The 19,499-nt window shown below is 46.2% G+C and overlaps 1 protein-coding gene across 2 annotated transcripts in view; it reads left to right on the top strand.

Moving 5' to 3' along the window:
- The window catches only part of Pdss2 (decaprenyl diphosphate synthase subunit 2), a 248,067-nt gene that overhangs the window by 206,501 nt on the left and 22,067 nt on the right, over window positions 1–19,499 (top strand). For both annotated transcript variants that reach the window (XR_006064394.2, XM_006982760.4), the window contains exon 7: window positions 6,092–6,124. Coding sequence is in view for 1 of the 2 variants with exons in the window: in XM_006982760.4 (XP_006982822.1) it covers window positions 6,092–6,124 (33 nt within the window). In the remaining variant the exon portion in view is untranslated. The remainder of the gene's footprint in view (window positions 1–6,091; window positions 6,125–19,499) is intronic.

The following is a 19,499-nucleotide window of genomic DNA, read 5'->3' as shown; positions in this document are numbered from 1 at the left end:
AACCAGATGGACAGGATTTTCACTTGCTGGGTCATCTCACTGGCCTTTCTTTGTGCTTCTTCAACATGCTGCTTTCAAAGGGGAACTCTTTCTTTATTGGTGTGTGTGTGTGTGTGTGTGTGTGTGTGTGTGTGTGTGTGTGTACATGTGGAAGTCAGAGGACACTTGTAGGAGTTAGTTCTCGCTCTAGACCATGTAGGTCTTGCACTTCCCCACGCAGCCATCTAACAGTCCAGTTGGAGGCCTTTGCTTATCTGTGTTAACAGAGCCCTTGAGGTTGTTTTGTAAAGTTGGTAGTTTAGATTCTCTGTTACCTGCCTGTAAACAGAAAGGAAACGGCACTGGACAACATAGGTGAAACTTACTGGGAACTAGTTAGATGCTCGGTGGAAGTGAGTACTTGCTGTGCAAGTGTAATGTCTGGGAGCCTGAGTTCAGATGCCAGGCATCCACATGAAGCCGGGCACGCCTGCACATGCCTGTAACCTTTACAGCATTAAGGGGCAAAGACAGGTGGGTCCCAAGAGCTCACTGTCCAGCTAGCTTGGCCAAAAATGAGAGCTTCCGACTGAGCGAGAGACCCGTATCAAGGTAATAAGGTGGGGAACAGTTGGAAGACAGCCTGCGTTTTCTCTGACCTCCACACATGTGCAGAATGGCCATGGACACCCACATGCTCACACACATACAATACACACACGTTTGTAGGGCATCAGTAAGGACTCCTTGTTACCATCTATCAGTTCATCCAGCTTTCCTAGCGGTAGTAGGAAGAGACAGTACAAAGCAACGTGTTTAACAGAAGACGTTCATCTCCATCCACTCATTCATTCAGACACCAATCTAGTGAGAAGGAAAGCAGTTTCGGGGCCCTCGTGGAGCTTTCGTTCAGGGGGATCTCTGTGAAGCCTGCCTAAGGGAACACTGTGTGATTCCCACGTCCGTGAGCAGTCAGGGGCTCGTCTGCTCTGTCACGGCTGTGCCCGAGCAGGCCTCCTGTGCAGCAGTTGCTCCTGGAGTGTTCGCTGACTGGATGACACCACTGCTGTAACGGCGAGGAATCAGACTGTGCTCCTTGCTTCTAACTCTCCCTAGAGCTCTGGGGCTTTTTATAAAAACCTTTATGGCAGTGGCTACTCCCTGCTGTATATATGTACGTATGTATCAACTGGAAATAGAATACGTATTATTTACATCTAAATGTTTAAATATTTGCCATATTTGTTTTCTGAAAGAAATTATCCTTTTACACGCTAGCTAAGCAACCTAGGTTAAATAGTTCCACAGACCTAAAATGTTTGCTGAGAACAAATAAAAAGGATATTCAGATCAAGTATGCTGGCACATGCCTATAATCCCAATACTCAGGAGACTGAGGCAGGAGGATCAGAAGTTCTAAGTCAGCCTGGACCACATAGTGAATCCCTGTCTCAAAAACAAAAAAAAAAAAAAAAAAAGAAAAGAAATAAAATTCAAAGGACATTGAGGTGGGCCATACAGCAGTAGTCACAGTCTGGTCAGGTTGTTTGTCTGTCTGCAGAAACTGGCTGTTGTGCTGTGGGCCTCTTCCTGCATCCAGTGCCTGCTGGCCAGTGTAGACATCTCTGCTGGGTGGAGGGCGGGGTGGAGGGTGGCACACAAGCTGGAAATACAAGGAAAATGGGAGTTCTCGATTTGAAGATAGTGTGTGTCCATCACAGGTGCTTCACAGTGCTAGAACTCTCTGTGGTAATTGGTCTGTAGACAAAGTGTGGAGGAAAATGGCTCCAGGGTGAAGCATATTGTAACAGTGTACCTTATGGCCCAAAGGCAAGCAGTTCTTCAGCTTTCTAGCGTTCTGAAGTGCCACCCACCACACTGTGAACAGCCTGCTCGATGAACACTGAAAACGAGAGTGCCAGGAGCAGACAAGAAGAGGGCTGCATAGAACAAGCAGGGCCAGCGGAGAGGAGACAGCAGTCATCTGCGAAGTGGGTCTTCAACAGTAGGGCCCTGCTGGACACAGTGTGCGTGTGTGCATCATTTGGAAAGCATTGTCTGAGTTAGGGTTCTGTTGCTGTGAACAGACACCATGACCATGGCAACTCCAATAGAGGAAAGCATTTAATTAGGGTGGCTTACAGTTTCAGAGGTTTAGTCCATTATCATGGCGAGTGGCAGTGGCAATGTGCAGGCAGACGTGGTGCTGGAGAAGGAGCTGAGAGTTCTACCTCTTGATCTGCAGGAAGCAGATCACACTGAGTGTAGCTGAAGCAAAGGAGACCTCATAGCCCACCTCCAGAGTGACACAATTAAGTCCACACCTACACTCCAACAAAGTCACACCTCCTAATAGTGCCATTCCCTATGGAGGCCATTTTCTTTCAGATCACCATAATTATCTACCATGCTTGGCGGCACATACCAATAATTCCAGCCCTTGGAAGGTACAGACCAGAGAATCAAGAGTTCAAGGCCATCCTAAACTGCCTAGCAAGTCTATGGCCAGCCTGGATAACACAAGGCACTGTATATAAGAAAAAGAAAGTGCTGTGCCTGAGCAGTCCAGAGCAGTCAGCGAGAACAAGGACAGAATGGACAGCAGGAAAAGTGGGACACCTTTAAGCACAGAATCAGCCTCAGGGTCAAGTGTCCATCATTCTAAAATGACCTCAAGAGTCCACTGAGTCAGCATGATGGTGTTCCCTGGGATTCTAGCATTTCAGAGACAGGAGAATCACTACAAGTACAAGGCTAGACCCTGTCCAAAACCAAACAAACATCTTGGAGATGTAGCACTTAAAGTGTGGAAGCCAGATGTGTTGGCACATAGCTGCTAATCCTAGCACAGGAGGATTACTACTGCCTTAGTGCCAAGGCAGAAGGATCATGAGTTCAAGCCCAGCCTGGACTACATATCAACACCTTGTCCCAAAAAAGAAAAGCACCAAGTGTGGAACAAAAATGCTATTGCTGAGATTCTGCCAACTCTCCAGGCATCAGTCATATGATCAAGGTTGGTATGTAGTTATGTAATAATATAAGAGCAAATGGCTGGCCAGGCTTCTCTGCTGCTCCTGCAGAAGTTTGAGGGTAGAAAGGTTTTCTTTTGTTTTTTTTTGTTTGTTTGTTTCTTTGTTTCATTTTTTGTTTTGTTTTGTTTTGTTTGGTGTTGTTTTGTTTTGTTTTGTTTTGTTTTTTTCAAGACAGTGTCTCACTACGTAGCTCTGGTTATCCTGGAACTCTGTAGACCAGCCTGGCCTCGAACTCACAGAGATCCACCTGCCTTTGCCTCCCAAGTGCTGGGATTAAAGGCTTGCGCCACCACCGCCCAGCTCAGAAGTGTTTTCAGTACCTATAGATTCTTTTATTTTGGGAAATATTCCCATGAACAAACAGAAACATATAACATATCTGAACAGAAAACAGCCTAGTTTTTAAATATCTCCATGAATAGGCCCCTATTCTCATCGATACTGTGTATCTCAGTACTAAGTTCAAACTCCTCCCAGACTTTTGGAAATCCTAGATCCCTGAAAGACTCTCAGAACAGTGGGCTAGAGAGATGGCTCAGCAGTTAAGAGGTTTGGTTCCCAGCCTCCACATGGTGGCTCACAATCATCTGTAACTCCAGTCCCAGGGAATATAACACCCTCTTCTGGCCTCTCTGGGCACCAGGCAGGCACATGGTACACAGACAGACATTCAGGCCAAACCCTCATACACGTAAAATTTTTAAATAAAATTTCAAGAACAGATTGAAAACTCTGAACTTTTATTTAATTTTTTTTAATTTTAAAAAAAATTGACCATATATAGAATATCTTTTCTTCTTTTTCCCTAACTCCGTGTGTGTGTGTGTGTGTGTGTGTGTGTGTGTGTGTGTGTTGAAAGAGGGGAAGAGGCAGGCAGTGTGGTGCACACCTTTAATCCTAGCACTCAGGAAGCAGAGGCAGGTGGATCTCTGAGTTTGAGGCCAGCCGATCTACAGAAGGAGTTCCAGTACATCCAGGGCTACAGACAGACCCTATCTGTGTGTGTGGGGGGCGGGGGGTATGGGGGGATTGAACCTTTCCTGCTAACTGTCCCATCACTGAGCTAATACCCCCAGCTACCACTTCCTCTGTTTACTGTCTTCAGCCCTAACCTGGGGTGGGGTGAGTCTTTTGACAACACACTGTAGAAAAAACTCTACACCAAGAGAAATGGAAAGCAATTGACTCTGCTAAGGACTCAGTAACAGTACGGGAGGAGTTGCCATTGCATTAGGGTGATGTGATAGTCAGGATCCTCATCAATGGTCCAGTTCACAGCATCACGAGGAGTGGGCAGCATCCTCACCAAAGATGTTTAACCTCAGATCGCATCGTGCAGGTAAATGGCACAAGGTCAAATAAGGTGAAGTTGAAAAGAGACATTTTAAAGATGGCTGCCCTGCTAGTCCCCAAAAGTCAGTGGTTTTCATAAAAGTAAATGGCTTTTATTTATATTTCGCTAAGAATGGAGGTGGGACACTGGTTTAGAGTCAGGAGCTTAAAACAGCATAAAAACTAGATCCAGTAAATCTTGATTAACTCTAATTTAGTGGTGGTGTAGGCTATACACTGAATGTGTGACCCAGAACAATTCTTTCATGGTGGCCCAGAGGTTTGACACCCTACTATAAAAGATATTCCTGGGACAATTGGGGAAACTTGAATATGTAGGTTAAGGTTTTAGTTTGATGGCTGTCACGTGACTATGTACGAAATACCCTGTGAATGCTCAACCTGTGCTGAAGCATGTCCGGTGAAGAGTCATGATCTCTGCCCTTGACAAATCCAGATGGAGTGTACATATGCTTAGAGTGCTGCTCTTTCAACTCTTACTTTTAAAAAGCCATATATAGGGATATGACTGAATAAACTGTGATGCAATCATGAGGACCTGAGTTTGAATCCCTGACACCGTGTTAAGATGGATGTGGGACCACACGTGTAGAACCCAGCACTCGGGAGCTGAGACAAGTAGATCCTGGGAGCTTGCTCTCTAACCAAAAAGAAAATAATATGTCCAGGCATGGTGGTACATGCCTTTCAACCTAGCATTCAGGAGAGGTCAGCAGATCTCTGTGAGGTTAAGACCAGCTGGTATACATAGCAAGTTCCAGGCTAGTCAGGACTACACAGTGAGACCTTACCTCAATAAATAAATTAGTACAGTAGAGAAGTGATTGATACAATTAAAGATGTCTTAACTTCTAGCTTCCATGCCTGCCTGCAAGGGCAAATGAATCTCTCTGTGTGTGTGTGTGTGTGTGTGTGTGTGTGTGTGTGTGTGTGTATGCACATGCATGTAATGTATGCATGTGTGTTTATGTTTTTATATGTGTGTATAAATTTCAAACAAAAGTTGAAATAACTCTTCAGATACATATAAATGTAAATATAGAAAAAGAAACCATGGGCTGGAGAGATGGCTCAGTGGTTAAGAGCACTGGTTGCTCTTCCAGAGGTCCTGAGTTCAATTCCCAGCAAACACATGGTGGCTCACAACCATCCATAATGAAATATGGTGCCCTGTTCTGGCCTGCAGGGATATATACAGGCAGAACACTTATAAATAAATAAGTCTTTAAGAAAAAAGAAAAGAAAAAGAAATCACTGGCTATAGGAATGTGGTTCAATGTGTGTGCATGTGGGGCCAGGTGGCTGCTGAGACTAGAAGCATCAGTTGCCCCAGGAACTGCAGTTACAGGTGATTGTGGACCACCTGACATGGATGCTGGGAACCAAACTTGTGTTCAACGAAAGAGCAGCACATGCTCTCAGCCAGTGAGCCATCTTCTCAGCCCCATGAATTTTGTCCTTTAAGAAACAAGACACGCCAGGCGTTGGTGGCGCACGCCTTTAATCCCAGCACTCGGGAGGCAGAGCCAGGTGGATCTCTGTGAGTTCGAGGCCAGCCTGGGCTACCAAGTGAGCTCCAGGAAAGGTGCAAAGCTACACAGAGAAACCCTGTCTCGAAAAACCAAAAAAAAAAAAGAAAAGAAAAGAAACAAGACACTAGATAAGTCCTAAAAGAAAGGTGGAAAAACAGACATAGCAAATTAATTTCTCCTTTTCTATTTTAGGCTCAAGAAAAAGGAAGATTGAACTACACTAAGGTGGGTAGATTACATGCATCCTACTATACAGTTTGGTCACTTTTTATATGTGAAACGTCAAAAAAGAAGCATTATGTCTGGACATGGTGCACAAGCTTTTAATCTGAGGCAAAAACAATCAGATCTCTGTAAGTTTAGGCCAGTCTGATCTACAAAGAGACTACCATTCCAGCCAGAACTGCATAGTGAGACCGTCTCAAAAATAGATAGATAGACAGACAGACAGACAGATAGATAGATAGAATGGATTAGCTTGCCAGCACCTAAATCATGGCTCACAGCCATCTGTACTCCAGTTCCAGAGAATACCACACCCTCTTCTCACCTCACATGCATGGCGTACAAACATGCATGCAGGCAAAACACCCATACACAAGAAAATACATAATTTTTTAATTTTAATAAATAAGTTAAAAAGAATCATGATGTTTAAAGCTGAGAGATTGCCATTAGCAGATAAAAATAAGATTCGTTCAACAGCGTGTATTTATTCCATACAGTGTGTTAGATATCGGGAATAAAATGGTAAGGGCCAGCAAGATGGCGCAGCAGGTAAAGGTGCTTGCAGCCAAGCTTATTGAAGCCATACCTGATGAGCTGAGTTAGATCCCCAGGACCCACATGGTAGAAGGAAAGAACGAGCTCCTAAAAGATGGAGGGCATTGTGTGGTTAGAAGTAGCAGGCATTGTTGTGTTTTTAAAATGGTGGGAAGGAGTCACACCATACAACAGGGCCACATGGGAGGTTTATTGAGGGGAGGGGAGAAGGGGCAGAGGCCGGTACCTGGGGATGAGAATAAAGGAAGAGAAAGAGACAGGAAGTGGGCAAGGCCCACCTTTTATAAGGAAATGTAGCTAATGTGCACAGGGGGTGATCTTAGTGACTGCAGCTGAGGTATATCCTGTCAGGACCCTGAGGGCAGCCAGTACAGATGCCTAACTGCTAACAGGCATGCTAGCTGGGTATCTCCTCTAATGCATCATGGGGACCCTGCCTTCACAATCTCACCTAGTCCTGATTGCACTCTAAAGGTTCCCCCTCCCAAAACCGTCAGCATATCAATTGGGGAATCAAGTTTGGGGCACATTCAAACCATAGCATCAGTGACACATGGTACAACATGGACTTGTGTGAGCACAAATTCCACATCACTTGTGGAGCTTTTGAAAGTGCACACAACAAAGCACATCATGTTATGATGTGTCTTATTGTCTTAGGTTGGGTTTTATTGCTGTGAAGAGACACCATGACCACGGCAATTCTTATAAAGGAAAACATTTAACTGGGGCTGGCTTATAGCTTCTGAGGTTTAGTCCATCATGGCAAGGTTTAGTCATGGAAAGAAGCATGGCGGCATGCAGGCAGGCATGGTGCTGGAGAAGCAGCTGAGAGTTCTACATCTTGATCTGCAGGCAACAGGAAGTAAACTGTGTGCCACACTGGGCATAGCTTGAGCATATATGAGTCCTCAAAGGCCACCTCTGCAGTGACACACTTCCTCCAACAAGGCCACACCTGCTAATGGTGCCACTCCCTGAGGGCCAAGCATTCACACACATGGGGGCCGTTCCTATTCAAAGCACCACACTTGTATTTTCCAGCCTCTAGAACTATGAGCATTGTGTAAGTTATAAAGTCACTGGCAAGCATATTGTTAAAAGAGAGGGTCGGGGCTTGGACAGTGGTTCAGCAGATGAGAGTGCATGCTGTGAAATCAACAGGACCCAAGTCTAGCCGGGCAGTGGTGGCGCACGCCTTTAATCCCAGCACTCGGGAGGCAGAGGCAGGCGGATCTTTGTGAGTTCAAGGCCAGCCTGGTCTACAGAGAGAGATCCAAGAAAGGGGCAAAGCTACACAGAGAAACCCTGTCTCAAAAAAAAAAAAAAAGAGAGAGAGAGAGAGAGCAAGGTAGGCCAGACAGGATGATTGACAGCCTCCCCAGGTCATTTTGACACATCTCCTTCCTTTCTTAAAACTACGGTAGGCACCATAGCAGACACTTATAATCTAGCACTTGGGAGGTACAGGCAGGAGGATCAGGAACTTGAGGCCAGCACTGCATGAGACCTCATCTCCAAAACAGAAAAGAATGATTGAATTTAAAGAACCTTTGAGCCAATCAGGTAGCTGAGTGGGTAAAGTGGTCATCTTGCAAGTCTGCAGCCTGAGATCAGTCTCTGGACCACACAGTGGACAGACAGAACCAGCTCCCAGAGCTGTCCTCTGACCTCCACCTGTGCCTACACTCATACCGTCACATCATACGCCCACACACTATTATAATAAATATTTTTTAATTTTTAGTTAAAAGGGGATGGCGATGAAATGGGTCAGCAGGTGAAGGCACTTGCCATCAAGCCTGATGATCCAGTCCATCCCTGGAACCAACACAATGGAAGGAGAAACTGATGTGCACACACACGGATACACCCAGTGAAATTAAAATACAACTAAGTAAGATGTGGATCTGTGTACCTCAGCAGAGCACTTACCTCACATGTGCGGTGTCCTGGGTTTCATTCCCAGCACCACATGAAACCAAGCCTAGTGGCACATGCTTGTGATCCCAGCATTTGAGAGGGGGAAGCAGGAGGACCAGGAGTTTTCAAAATCATCTTGGGCTACATAACAAGTTCAAGGCCTGCTTGATCCACCCAGTGAGATCCAGAACAGCCAGGGTTATGTTAAGAGACATTATCTCATGAAAACCAAAACTATAAACCTATGAGGGGCTGGAGAATTAGCTCCGCAGTTAAGAGTACTTGTTGCTCTTGCAGAGGACTGCATTTTGATTCTCAGCACCCACGTGGCAGCTCACAACTGTTTGTAACCCTGCAAGGGGATCTGAAGCCCTCTTCTGATCTTCAAGGGGTACCAGGCACGCATTTGGTACATATACATACACATAAAATAATGAATAAATATTAAAAAGCCTTTTAAATAAATAAATCTGCAAGACATTAGAGCTCAGGACACAGTATGGCCTGTCAACACATTTAGTTGACACTCTGTTTTCCCCTCAGGGCAAAAAGGAACATTTTTCAAGTGTACAGCATGTATATGGCTGCTTAGCTGAAGGGCCATGCTAACCATGTGACTTATGTGACAAGCAAGAGTATCTGGAGGGTGAGCACATCTGCACTCCAAAGAAGAGAGGAAGGCATGGCCCAGAGGAGCTCTGCTCACTTGGGACAACTAAAGTGTCTGCGCTTTCTGAGGCTGAGTGCACTCTGCACTCCACAGGCAGCCCAGAGGTGCATGCCTGAGGCTCCAACTCATGACCTTGCTCTGCCACACAAGTCTTTGCGCCTCTAAGAAGACTAGGTAGTGGAAGGTCTGTAAACCTAGAACTGGTTTCCATACGTCACCCTTAGTGGCATGTATCTTAGCTTCCTTTCTGTCGTGTCTTGGATGTAAGGTTGAGCCTTATGGTGGCTTTGAACTTTGTTAATTGTGTCTCTGGACATGTCTTCTTGGGCCTTCCAGCATCAGAACCCAATTTAGCATCTCTGGACTATTTAGATGTTATTATTTCATGGCTTTGCTTCTTAGAGCAGTTCCAAGTTCACAGCAAGGCTGAGTAAAAGGCTTGAGTTCCCATACAGCCTTTCACTTCACACCAAAGCCATCGGTTCGTTAAAGGTCGTCAGCGAGCCTGTCGATAAGGCGCTCTCCGCAGAGCCCTGCTTTCAGCAGGGCCTAGCTCACACTCGGTGGTGTGCCTTAGTCCACTCTACTCACTCTGCGGTGTTGCTGGCACTGTCTTCCTACCCTAAGTCAACCGTGTGAGAAACTGCACCCGCTTACTGTGTGCTATTACTAGATCATACAGTTTCAAACCCCACATTTTCTCATCCCCCGCCTCTCCCCCTTGCTTGGACTCACATCTCCCCATGTGACCCGCGGAAAATCCGACCACCTGGTCTCCCTGCCTCTTTTGTCACCACAGACCCATTGCCAGGTAAGTGTCTGAACCTCGCCTGGGTGCCACACTTCCAGTGTGCTGCTTCCAACCCCGACTGGCCCCGTGCCGTCTGCAGGGTACTCAGAGCTCGCAGGGCTGCTTAGGTAGTGTTGTGTAATCCACCTCTGGGGAGACTCCAGCTTCACCCCCCATCTCCCCAGCAGCAGCACCAGAGCACGTCTGCACTCTTCAGTTCTCTGTGTCTTCCCTTTTGTCGTGTTCTGTTCCTGGGGGTTGAACCTAGGGCCTCACTCACACTAGACAAGCCCTCTACCACTTGGCCACATCTCCAGCCCCCCTTCTTATCTTGAGACAGCCTCGCTGTGACCAGCCTGGCCTTGAACTTGGCCTGCTGGCCCAGGCAGCCCTGGAGCTTGCATTGCTTTTGCCTCGGCCTCCCAAGGAGCTGGAATTACAGACTTGCTTGTGTCACAGGCCTGGCTTTGTTTTCTGAGTCTGGCTCTTACTGTCTGCTCTGCTTGGAAGATAGTTCTCCCCGCTTTCTGCCTCCTCCTGTCCCTCCTATAACGTGAAACTCAGCATCATCACCTGTAAGGAGGCCTCGGCGCTTGTCCGGGCTGGATCAGCCACTTCCCTCTATCTTAGACACTGTATGTCTCTCATTCTGTCATCGTTGTTGTTTACAGCGGCCCATGCTTAGAGTGTAGACTGTGAGCTCTTTGAGGGCAAGGACAGGGCTGGGTTTGCTTTTGTTTGGGGGGTGGTTTGGTTGGTTGGTTGGTGTTTGTTGGTGTTGGTGTTTGGCCTTTGTAACTGGTGCCTAACACTTCCTGCCTAGTACTGAATGAATGGAGCCTGTGGAGAAATAGAGGACACTTGGAGTACGTACGGTGGGAGGAAGTGAGCTCCAGAAGGCTGGGGTAAGGGAGACAAGGACGGTGAAAGGAAGCCGGCGTGAGTCCCAACGTCAGGGGAGGTGACTACTGAGCACTTACAGACTTCCTAGAGTTTTTATTTTTGTTTATTTTTTTATGTGCATTGGTGTCAGTGTGAGGGCACCAGATCTCCTGGAACTGGAGTGACAGACAGTTGGAAGCTGCTGTGTGGATGCTGGGAACTGAACCTGGTCGTCTAGAAGAGCAGCCAGTGCTCTTAACCACTGAGTTCTCTCTCCAGCTCCATAGAATTTCTCAAAGAAGGACTTTGACAGCTGGGTGGTGTTGGTGCACACCTTTAATCTCAGCATGAGGGAGGCAGAGGCAGATCGATCTTTGTAAGTTTGAGGCCAGCCTGGCCTGTATAATGAGTTCCCTGTCTCAAAAAAGAAAAAGAAAAGGCATTTCTAGACCTACCAACTTGCTGCAGAACCTGGTATGAGTCACTTAATTACCTTGTGCTTTCTTTTTGTTTGTTTGTTTTTCAAGACAGGGTTTCTCTGGGTAGTTTTGGAGTCTATCCTGAATCTCACACTGTAGTCCAAGCTGGCCTCGAACTCACAGAGATCCGCCTGCCTCTGCCTCCCGAGTGCTGGGATTAAAGGCGTGTGCTGCCCAGCTACCTTGTACTTCCTCTTGCTAATACCATGAGGACCACATGAACAAGCGTCCACAGGCCTGACACCACAGGTTCCCTGACTCAAGCCTCCCTGTCTAGACACTCCTCTCCTCTCTTTCTTACCACTGTCCTGATCTAAGCCGACCACCAGTGTGACTGTTTCTTTCCCAGCAGAATGTGAGTATTCTGAAAGCAGCAGCCTGTCCGACCACACTCACAGGTGCATCCACTCCCAGCCCAGGCTGTCAGTGCTTGAGTGTGCGTGCGTGTGTGTGTGTGTGTGTGTGTGTGTGTGTGTGTGTGTGTGTGTGTGCGTGCGTTAGTGTGAGGTCCACAGTTGGAGGCTCAGAACTTCTAAGAGCACACTCACTGTAGAATATGGCCGGCCCCTGCTTGCCTTGGTTGCCTCTCCCAAAGCTGGCTCACTGTTGCTCAGCAGACAAAATGTGTCCCCTGAATTTCTAGTGCTATTGTGACAGTTAAAGGCAAAGCACAGTTGGTCTGGATAGATCCCAGGAATTAACCAGATCTTGTCACCCTGACACAAACGTAAGCCCAGGCATTACAGGGAGAGGAGGGGACAGTCTGTCCTTCTCTCACAGGAAATAGATGTGGAAGGTGCCGCTCGCGGTGACATTTGCAGTGCACTGTGGGGCTGAGGGAGCACAGACATGATGACTTCAGGTCTCCAGCTCTGTTCTGCTCCGTGTGGTCTCCTTGCTAATGACTGATGTTCGCTCGAGCTAATGCAGGCAGCGTGGTAGATGGCGTGGGGGTCCCTGATAGGATTATCTCTAAGATAGAATTTGAAGAACTCAGCAGCCATTTCAGGAGATTGTGCTGAAACTTATTTGCTGCTGAAATCTCCTTCATTCCCAAGAGTCTAATTTTATCCAAAAAGAAAAAAATCAGTTTCAGAAAACTATAAAAAATTAATTTCAGTTGTTCATGCTAGCTTTGTACCCCATCACTCAAATCTACCAGTCTGAGATGAGGAGGATGTAAGGGAGGGCTGGAAGAGGTGATCATTTTTAAATCAGTCCAGCTTGATTTCCAGAATGCTTTTCACATTCACTGGGTAAGAGATTAAGTTTCTGTTCCTTTTTTATTTGGGCATGTATTTAGTTTTATAACAGGATTTCACTATGTAACCCAAACTGACCTAGAATTCCTCAGCCTCCCGCCTCGGTCTCCTGAGTGCTGGAATTAGAGACGTGTGCCACCACCCCTGGCTCTGCATTACTTTTTAACTGAGTTCGGGTTGCATTCGATCCTGGATGTGATGTTTTATGCTGCCGTGGTATCTTTATTCTTAAGGTAGCAAAGCACACAACAAGTTTCCATTCATTAAACCCTTCCCCTTAAGGTAGCTGGGCAAGGGTGGCAGTTCTAGAATGTCAGATGGAAACAAGAACAGCTGTCTTACTTGCACAGTTAAGACTCCAGAAAGGGGCTGGAGAGATGGCTCAGCAGTTAAGAGCACTGGCTGCTCTTCCAGAGGACCTGGGTTCAATTCCCAGCACCCACATGGCAGCTCACAACTGTCTGTAACTCCATTTGCAGGGGATCCAATACCCTCACACATGCAGGCAAAAAACACCAATACACATAAAATTAAAAAAACAAAAAACAAAAAAGACTCCAAAAAGAGGTTTGTAAGATGCAACGTGCTTACCAGAACTGAATTGTGACCAGTAGCTAGTGCCAAGATTTGGTCTTGCACACAGTGCTGTGTAACAGTTAGTGACAGTGCCCGGTCTGTATGCCTGGGTGGACAGCTCTCAGACTATTCCCTGTCCCTCAGCTGCCCCCCCAGCATTAAGCACTGCTGATTCTGCTCAGTGCTGGAGGGAAGGGTACCACCTATTGAATTGCAGAAATCCCTGGTATGCCCCGGGGCTGGTGCAGAAGCCTCTTGGACCACGTTCACACTTGGTTTGCTATGGCAACTAACATACACGTCTAAAAGAAAGCGAGTATGTTGACGACTCTTACTTAGAACAACATCGACAAACGTCTGTGTATTTCCCCAGCTGGAGCCGAGCGGGCGGGCGGGCGTCTGCCATCGTTGAGCCGACTGCTACTGAAATAAGCTGCTGCTAAAAGACTGAGGCAGATGGTATTTTTACCACTTCAGGCAAAACATGGCACCTATGGTTCGACTTTGTACAATTTTAATTTTTTAACATTTTCAAGATGGCTTGTTTAAATATCTCCATCACAGAGACACAGACTTGTTCCCGATTTCTTTTACATCGTTGCTTCAGCTATACAGGTTTTGGCAAAAATCGCTTGATCAAAACCAGACTCTGTGAAGCACTGTGGAGTTTGCCTTCTGTTCCTTCTTTCCCGAGTGCCTGAGCCGAGCCTTAGATGGCCTTTGACATTCGTGCTCGTGCAGACACAGAGACTGTAGGCCCAGTGGCTCCTTTACACTTCCTCTGCTTTATTCTGCGTTTCCTATCGTTTGGCCTGTGACTCAATACACTAGTGAGGTGGGTTTTTTTTTTTTATTTTGCTTTTTGAACAAGTTTATTTTTGTTATTATTGTGTGAGAGGTATGTGTGAGAGTGCATGGTGCACACCCACAGGCAGCTCAGGAGTGAGTGCTCTCCTCCGCGCAGTCGGATCTGGAGAGTGAATGCCGGTTGTCAGGGTGGCGTTTCACCCACTGAGCCGGCTCACTGGCCCTGTTGATGTTGTGCTTTTTAGGTTCTTTATTTTATTTTGTGTGTGTGTGTGTGTGTGTGTGTGTGTGTGTGTGTGTGTGTGTGTGTGTGTATTTTACCTCCATGTATACCTGTGTAAACAGTGGGTGTGTCTACCCATGGAAGCCATAAAAGGACATCAGATATCCTGGGACTGGAATTACAGGAGGGGTTAGGAACTGAGCTCAGGTTCTTGGGAAGAGCAGAATGTGTTCTTAACTCTGAAGCCATCTCTCCAGCCCCCTAATGTCCTCTTAGGAGGTTCCCTCTAAACCCAGAACAGCTCAAGGATACGCACTGGGCAAGGAAAGGTCCTGCAGATAGGAATTCTGTAGGCATCCAGCTCCCTGCCAAGTGTAAGAGCGACCCTTGGGATGGCAGGCGCGGCTCCTGCTGCCTCTCGGGGTTGGTTCCTGGTCCAGGACAGCAGGTTCCAGCTGTGCCACCAGGCCTCTCGGAATCAGGGCCTGGTAGCCTCTGCTCTCTCCTGCCCTCTTAGCCTCCCGAAGTCCTTGTCAGATGTATTTGCATAAAGTGCACATTACAATTCTCTGCCCACCAGCAAAGATGCCCACTAACATTCGCATTCACATAGTCACATCATCCCTTCCTTTGAGAAGAAAAAGAGTATTTCCTCTTACTTCATGATTCTCCCTCCCAAGACTTCCCTGGTAGCCATTTCTTTTTATTGTTTATAAATGCTTCAACTGAGCTGTTAGAAACTGAGTCCCGAATCCTTTGTTGTTTTTTTGTTTTGTTTTGTTTTGTTTTTTGGAAACTGAGTATTGAAAAAATTGAAGTACTATCGCTCCTTCTTTACACACAAAGCCAGACTTGTTTGTTTTTGTGATTATTGACTTATTTCTAACAGACAGTTTCTGTGGCACGCCTTCCCACAGCCCTAGATAGCTGGCCCTGCGAAGTTTTCATGTTGGCACAATTAGACACCAGATGTTGCTGTTTCCTCCTCCCTGTCCCCTTTTCTGGGGCAGATGCTGCTTCTCCTGCCCTGGGACTTTGTGTCAGCATCAGGGTAGGCGCAGAGTCTCTCATTTCCTCCAGTCTCCTGAAGATATTTTACCATTAGTGTTCCTGTTTTAATTAGTGGTAATTATGGAGACTGCCTCGCTGCATTGACCTTCCCTGTCCTGCCTTGTTCCTGAGGGCTTGCAGTGCAGGAGACAAGATGTTTATAGCAGCCTTTGAAAGGAAAATTCCAACTGCAGAAACCCTATGACATGGGTGTAACTGTGTACAATGTTTAATAAAGTCCATGGTTAATAAAGACTGGAGACTTGGGGCTGGAGAGATGGCTCAGAGGTTAAGAGCACTGACTGCTCTTCCAGAGGTCCTGAGTTCAATTCCCAGCAACCACATGGTGGCTCACAACCATCTGTAATGAGATCTGGTGCCCTCTTCTGGCCTGCAGTCACATATGCTGTATACATAATAAATAAATAAATATTTATAAAAAAAAAAATAAATAAAGACTGGAGACTAGCACACTACAATATGTGAATAAAGGCATGTTGTAAAGAAGAAATACATTGTACTTTTTAAAGGTTTTCACTTTTTAATTATAGGCTCTGATTTGAATTGGATATTTTTTTTTTCCTTTTAAAATTATGGTCTAGGGTTTGGGAATTTAGCTCAGTGGTGGCCCTGGGTTCGGTCCTCAGCTGGGGGGGCGGGGAGGATTATGGCCTAAACTGGTGAGAATTGAAAATAAACTGTCTAAAGTCTTGTGTCTCGTGAAGTGTCCAGAATTTAAATCTAAGCTTCTAGGAAATTGCTTATATCTGTGGCAACAGGCAGGAATCACATCTGGGGACAGAGCTTGTTTGTGAGGGTTTGGCTTTGCTGTCTGCGTGCGTGCGTGCGTGCGTGCGTGCGTGCGTGCGTGCGTGCGTGCGTGCGTGCGTGCGTGCGTGTCTGTGAGAGACAGAGAGAGACACTGGGTGACAAGGTGGTTCTCTTCCTCCACCTCTTTACGGTCCCGAGACCAAGCTCAGGCCGCCAGGCTTACCGAGCAGGTGCCTGTGCCTGCTGAGCCATCTCGCCAGCTCTTGTTTTTGTTTTTTGAGACAAGGTTTCACTCTCGCCCACTCTGGCCATGAACTCGTAGTGAGTGATTCACCTGCCTCAGCCTCCTGAGTAATGGGATTTCCAGCTGAGCCACCACCACACCCAGCTGGGAAGTGTGACGAGTTGTTTTTGTGCTGTCCTCCTGGAGCAGCCGAGGAGCTGGGCACGACTGAGCAGGAGGAAAGCCAGGCCAGGGACAGGCCTGGACGCGTGGCTCTCGTGGCCCCACCAGGAAAAGCACTGCAATGCAGGCCAGAACTGCCTTCCGGGGACTCCCCAGGCCCCGCTTCCTGTCGGTCACTGTTAAGCTGGCTGTTTTTCTCCGGGCAGTCACGGTTCTGACAAGCAGCATGAGTAGACTGTCTTTAGTCTGTTTGTTTGTTTGTTTGTTTGTTTCTCTTTTGAGACAGAGTCTCACTGCTTAGTCGTGGCTAACCTGGGGCTCACCATGTAGACCAGGCTGGCCTAGAACTCACAGAGATCCACCTGCTTCTGCTTTCTCAGTGCTGGGACTAAAGATGTGCACCACTAGGTCCTATAATCTGTTTATAACAGTTTACTTCCGTCAGTTTTTAGTAGTCACTGCTTTGATTTCAAATTTTCTTCAAGGTGATAGAAAAATAATAATTGATCGACTTCTTTTTTCTTTATTATTTAAATAATAAATTTGTGTTGGCTTAAGACAGTTTATAGCAACTTACTATTTATTTATTTTTATGTGCATTGGTGTATTGCCATGGGTAATTGGGTCTCCTGGAACTGGAGTTGCAGACAGTTATGAGATGCCATGTGGGTGCTGGGAATTGAACCCAGGTCCTCTGGAGAAACAGTCAATGCTCTTAACCACTGATCCATCTCTCCATCCCCAGCAACTTTTTTATAGATTTATTTTTTATGTGTATATACATGTGTGCGTGTATATGAGTGCGAGGATGTTGGATTCCCTGGAGCTGGAGTTATAGGCAGTTCTGAGCCCCGCAACCTGGGAGCTGGGCACCAAACTCAGGTCCTCTGCAGAAGCAGCGCATGCTCTCAGCTGCTGAGCCGTCTCCACCCCCTCCCTGACCAGTCGCTGTCTGGAGCCGAAGGTAAAGACTTTTGTGCTGGGCTCAGCCTCTTCTTCCAGAGGACCCACACTCAATTCCCAGAACCTGCATGGAGACTCATAACTGTCTGTAACTCTATTTCAGGAGATCTAGTCCCCCACCCCCTGGCAACAGGAACATCCCTGGTGCACAGATATACATGCAGGCAAAACACCCATACACATAAAATAAAAAATAAAATATTTTAAAACAAATAAATGTTATTAAGAAGATTTTTGGCCAGGCGATGGTGGCGCACGCCTTGAATTCCAGCACTCGGGAGGCAGAGGCAGGCAGATCTCTGTGAGTTCGAGGCCAGCCTGGGCTACCAAGTGAGTTCCAGGAAAGGTGCAAAGCTACACAGAAAAACCCTGTCTCAAAAAACCAAAAAAAAAAAAAGATTTTTGCCATATGAAACTTTTTGTCAAAAAAAAATTTCTTTTTAGACGTGATACACGTCTAAAATTCAGTGCTTGGGAAATAGGGGCTGGGCACAGTGGTGCACATCTGTAATCCAGTGCTGGGGAAGTGGGGGCTGGGCACAGTGGTGCACATCTGTAATCTAGGAAGTGGAGACAGAAGGATGAGGAACTTATCACCAGCCTAAGATACATGATACTTATCTCAGAAAAAAGAAAAAAAAAATTTTTTTTTCTCTCCAATGCCGAGAGTGTTGCCCTCCTGTAAAGTAGAGATGGGAGGATGTTCACTTCCAGGCCAGCTTTAGCCCCGCATAGCTTAAGACTAGCCTGGGCTACATAGCAATATCCTGTCTCAAAATAACCTTTTCTAGTCACACGGGCAATAACCAGTCTCCTCAGGCAGAGTGTGTCTTCCCATGAGCTCTCCTGTCGTGCCCTCCTTCCTCGAGTGCGCTGCGTCACACTCCCGGTGGCATTGTCTTGCTTTGGCGATGTAGTCCTCTAATTTCTTAATGTTATTTTTAAATTAGATTCTCATTCTCTGGGTATTAGCAGTCCTACACACCTCAATGACATCAGTAGAGTCAGTGATCATTATATCTATTCCTTGTGGATCATGAATAAAATTATTAAGTGATTTCCATGATAAGCCTCTTTTATGACATTATAGCATTATAAAGTATGTCTCCTTCTCAGTTATTAGCCCAACTTCTGTTGATACTGTTTGAATATTGGCCCTTGTAAATTACTCTTATTCTTCTTCAAATATTCCTTGCTGTTGATATTTACAATGTTTTATATAAAGTGTTAAATTGCTTAGCTCACAGTAATAAGAATAATTAGTGGAACAATCCATCCTGTTCTGTTTTCCTTTTCTTTTTTTCTTTCTTTCTTTCTTTTTTTTTTTTTAATGATACCCAACTGTCCTTGAGCTTGCTCTGTAGACCAGGCTGGCCTCGTACTTGTGATCCTGCAGTGCCCCACCTCCCCTTCAGCAAATCCTACCAGTGTGCACCGCCACAACCAGCCCAGGCCATTCTTAAATTCACTTTTTTGTTTGAGCCGTCTCTCCAGCCCCTTGAGTGTTTTGTCTGTGCACCACATGCCTACAGGCCCTCAGCCCAAAAGAGGGCAGCCTTGAGTCCTCTGGAGTTACAGGTAGTTGTGAGCCACCATGTGAGCGCTGGGAACTGAGCCACCGTCTAGGACATCTCTCCAGCCCCTGGCTTTCATATTTTAATACTTAACGTTTCTCTTGAGGCTACAGCAGATTCTATTGTTGAAGACTAATTCTTGGTTGCAATCATGAATTGTGTGTGTGTGTTCATCACTGTATTCTGAAGGCTTATGGCCTCACACACAATCGCTTCCCAATAAATATTTGTTGAATGAATGGATGGATGAATAACTAAAGATACTCCATCTGTTTGTACATATCTCCCTGTACCAATCCGTAAGACCTACTAGACTCCTCCTTTGTTCCTCTTATTTTCTCTCAAGTATATATGTCTATATATCTAGATCTATCTATCTATATAGATAGAGATCAAGATATTAATGTATATTTTTGAGACAGTCTCACTATGCAACCCCAG

Source organism: Peromyscus maniculatus, chromosome 16 (assembly GCF_049852395.1).
Source record: "Peromyscus maniculatus bairdii isolate BWxNUB_F1_BW_parent chromosome 16, HU_Pman_BW_mat_3.1, whole genome shotgun sequence".
NCBI lineage: Eukaryota > Metazoa > Chordata > Mammalia > Rodentia > Cricetidae > Peromyscus > Peromyscus maniculatus.
The sequence above is the reverse complement of the archived record's forward strand: the minus strand, read 5'-3'. Positions and strand labels throughout refer to the sequence as shown.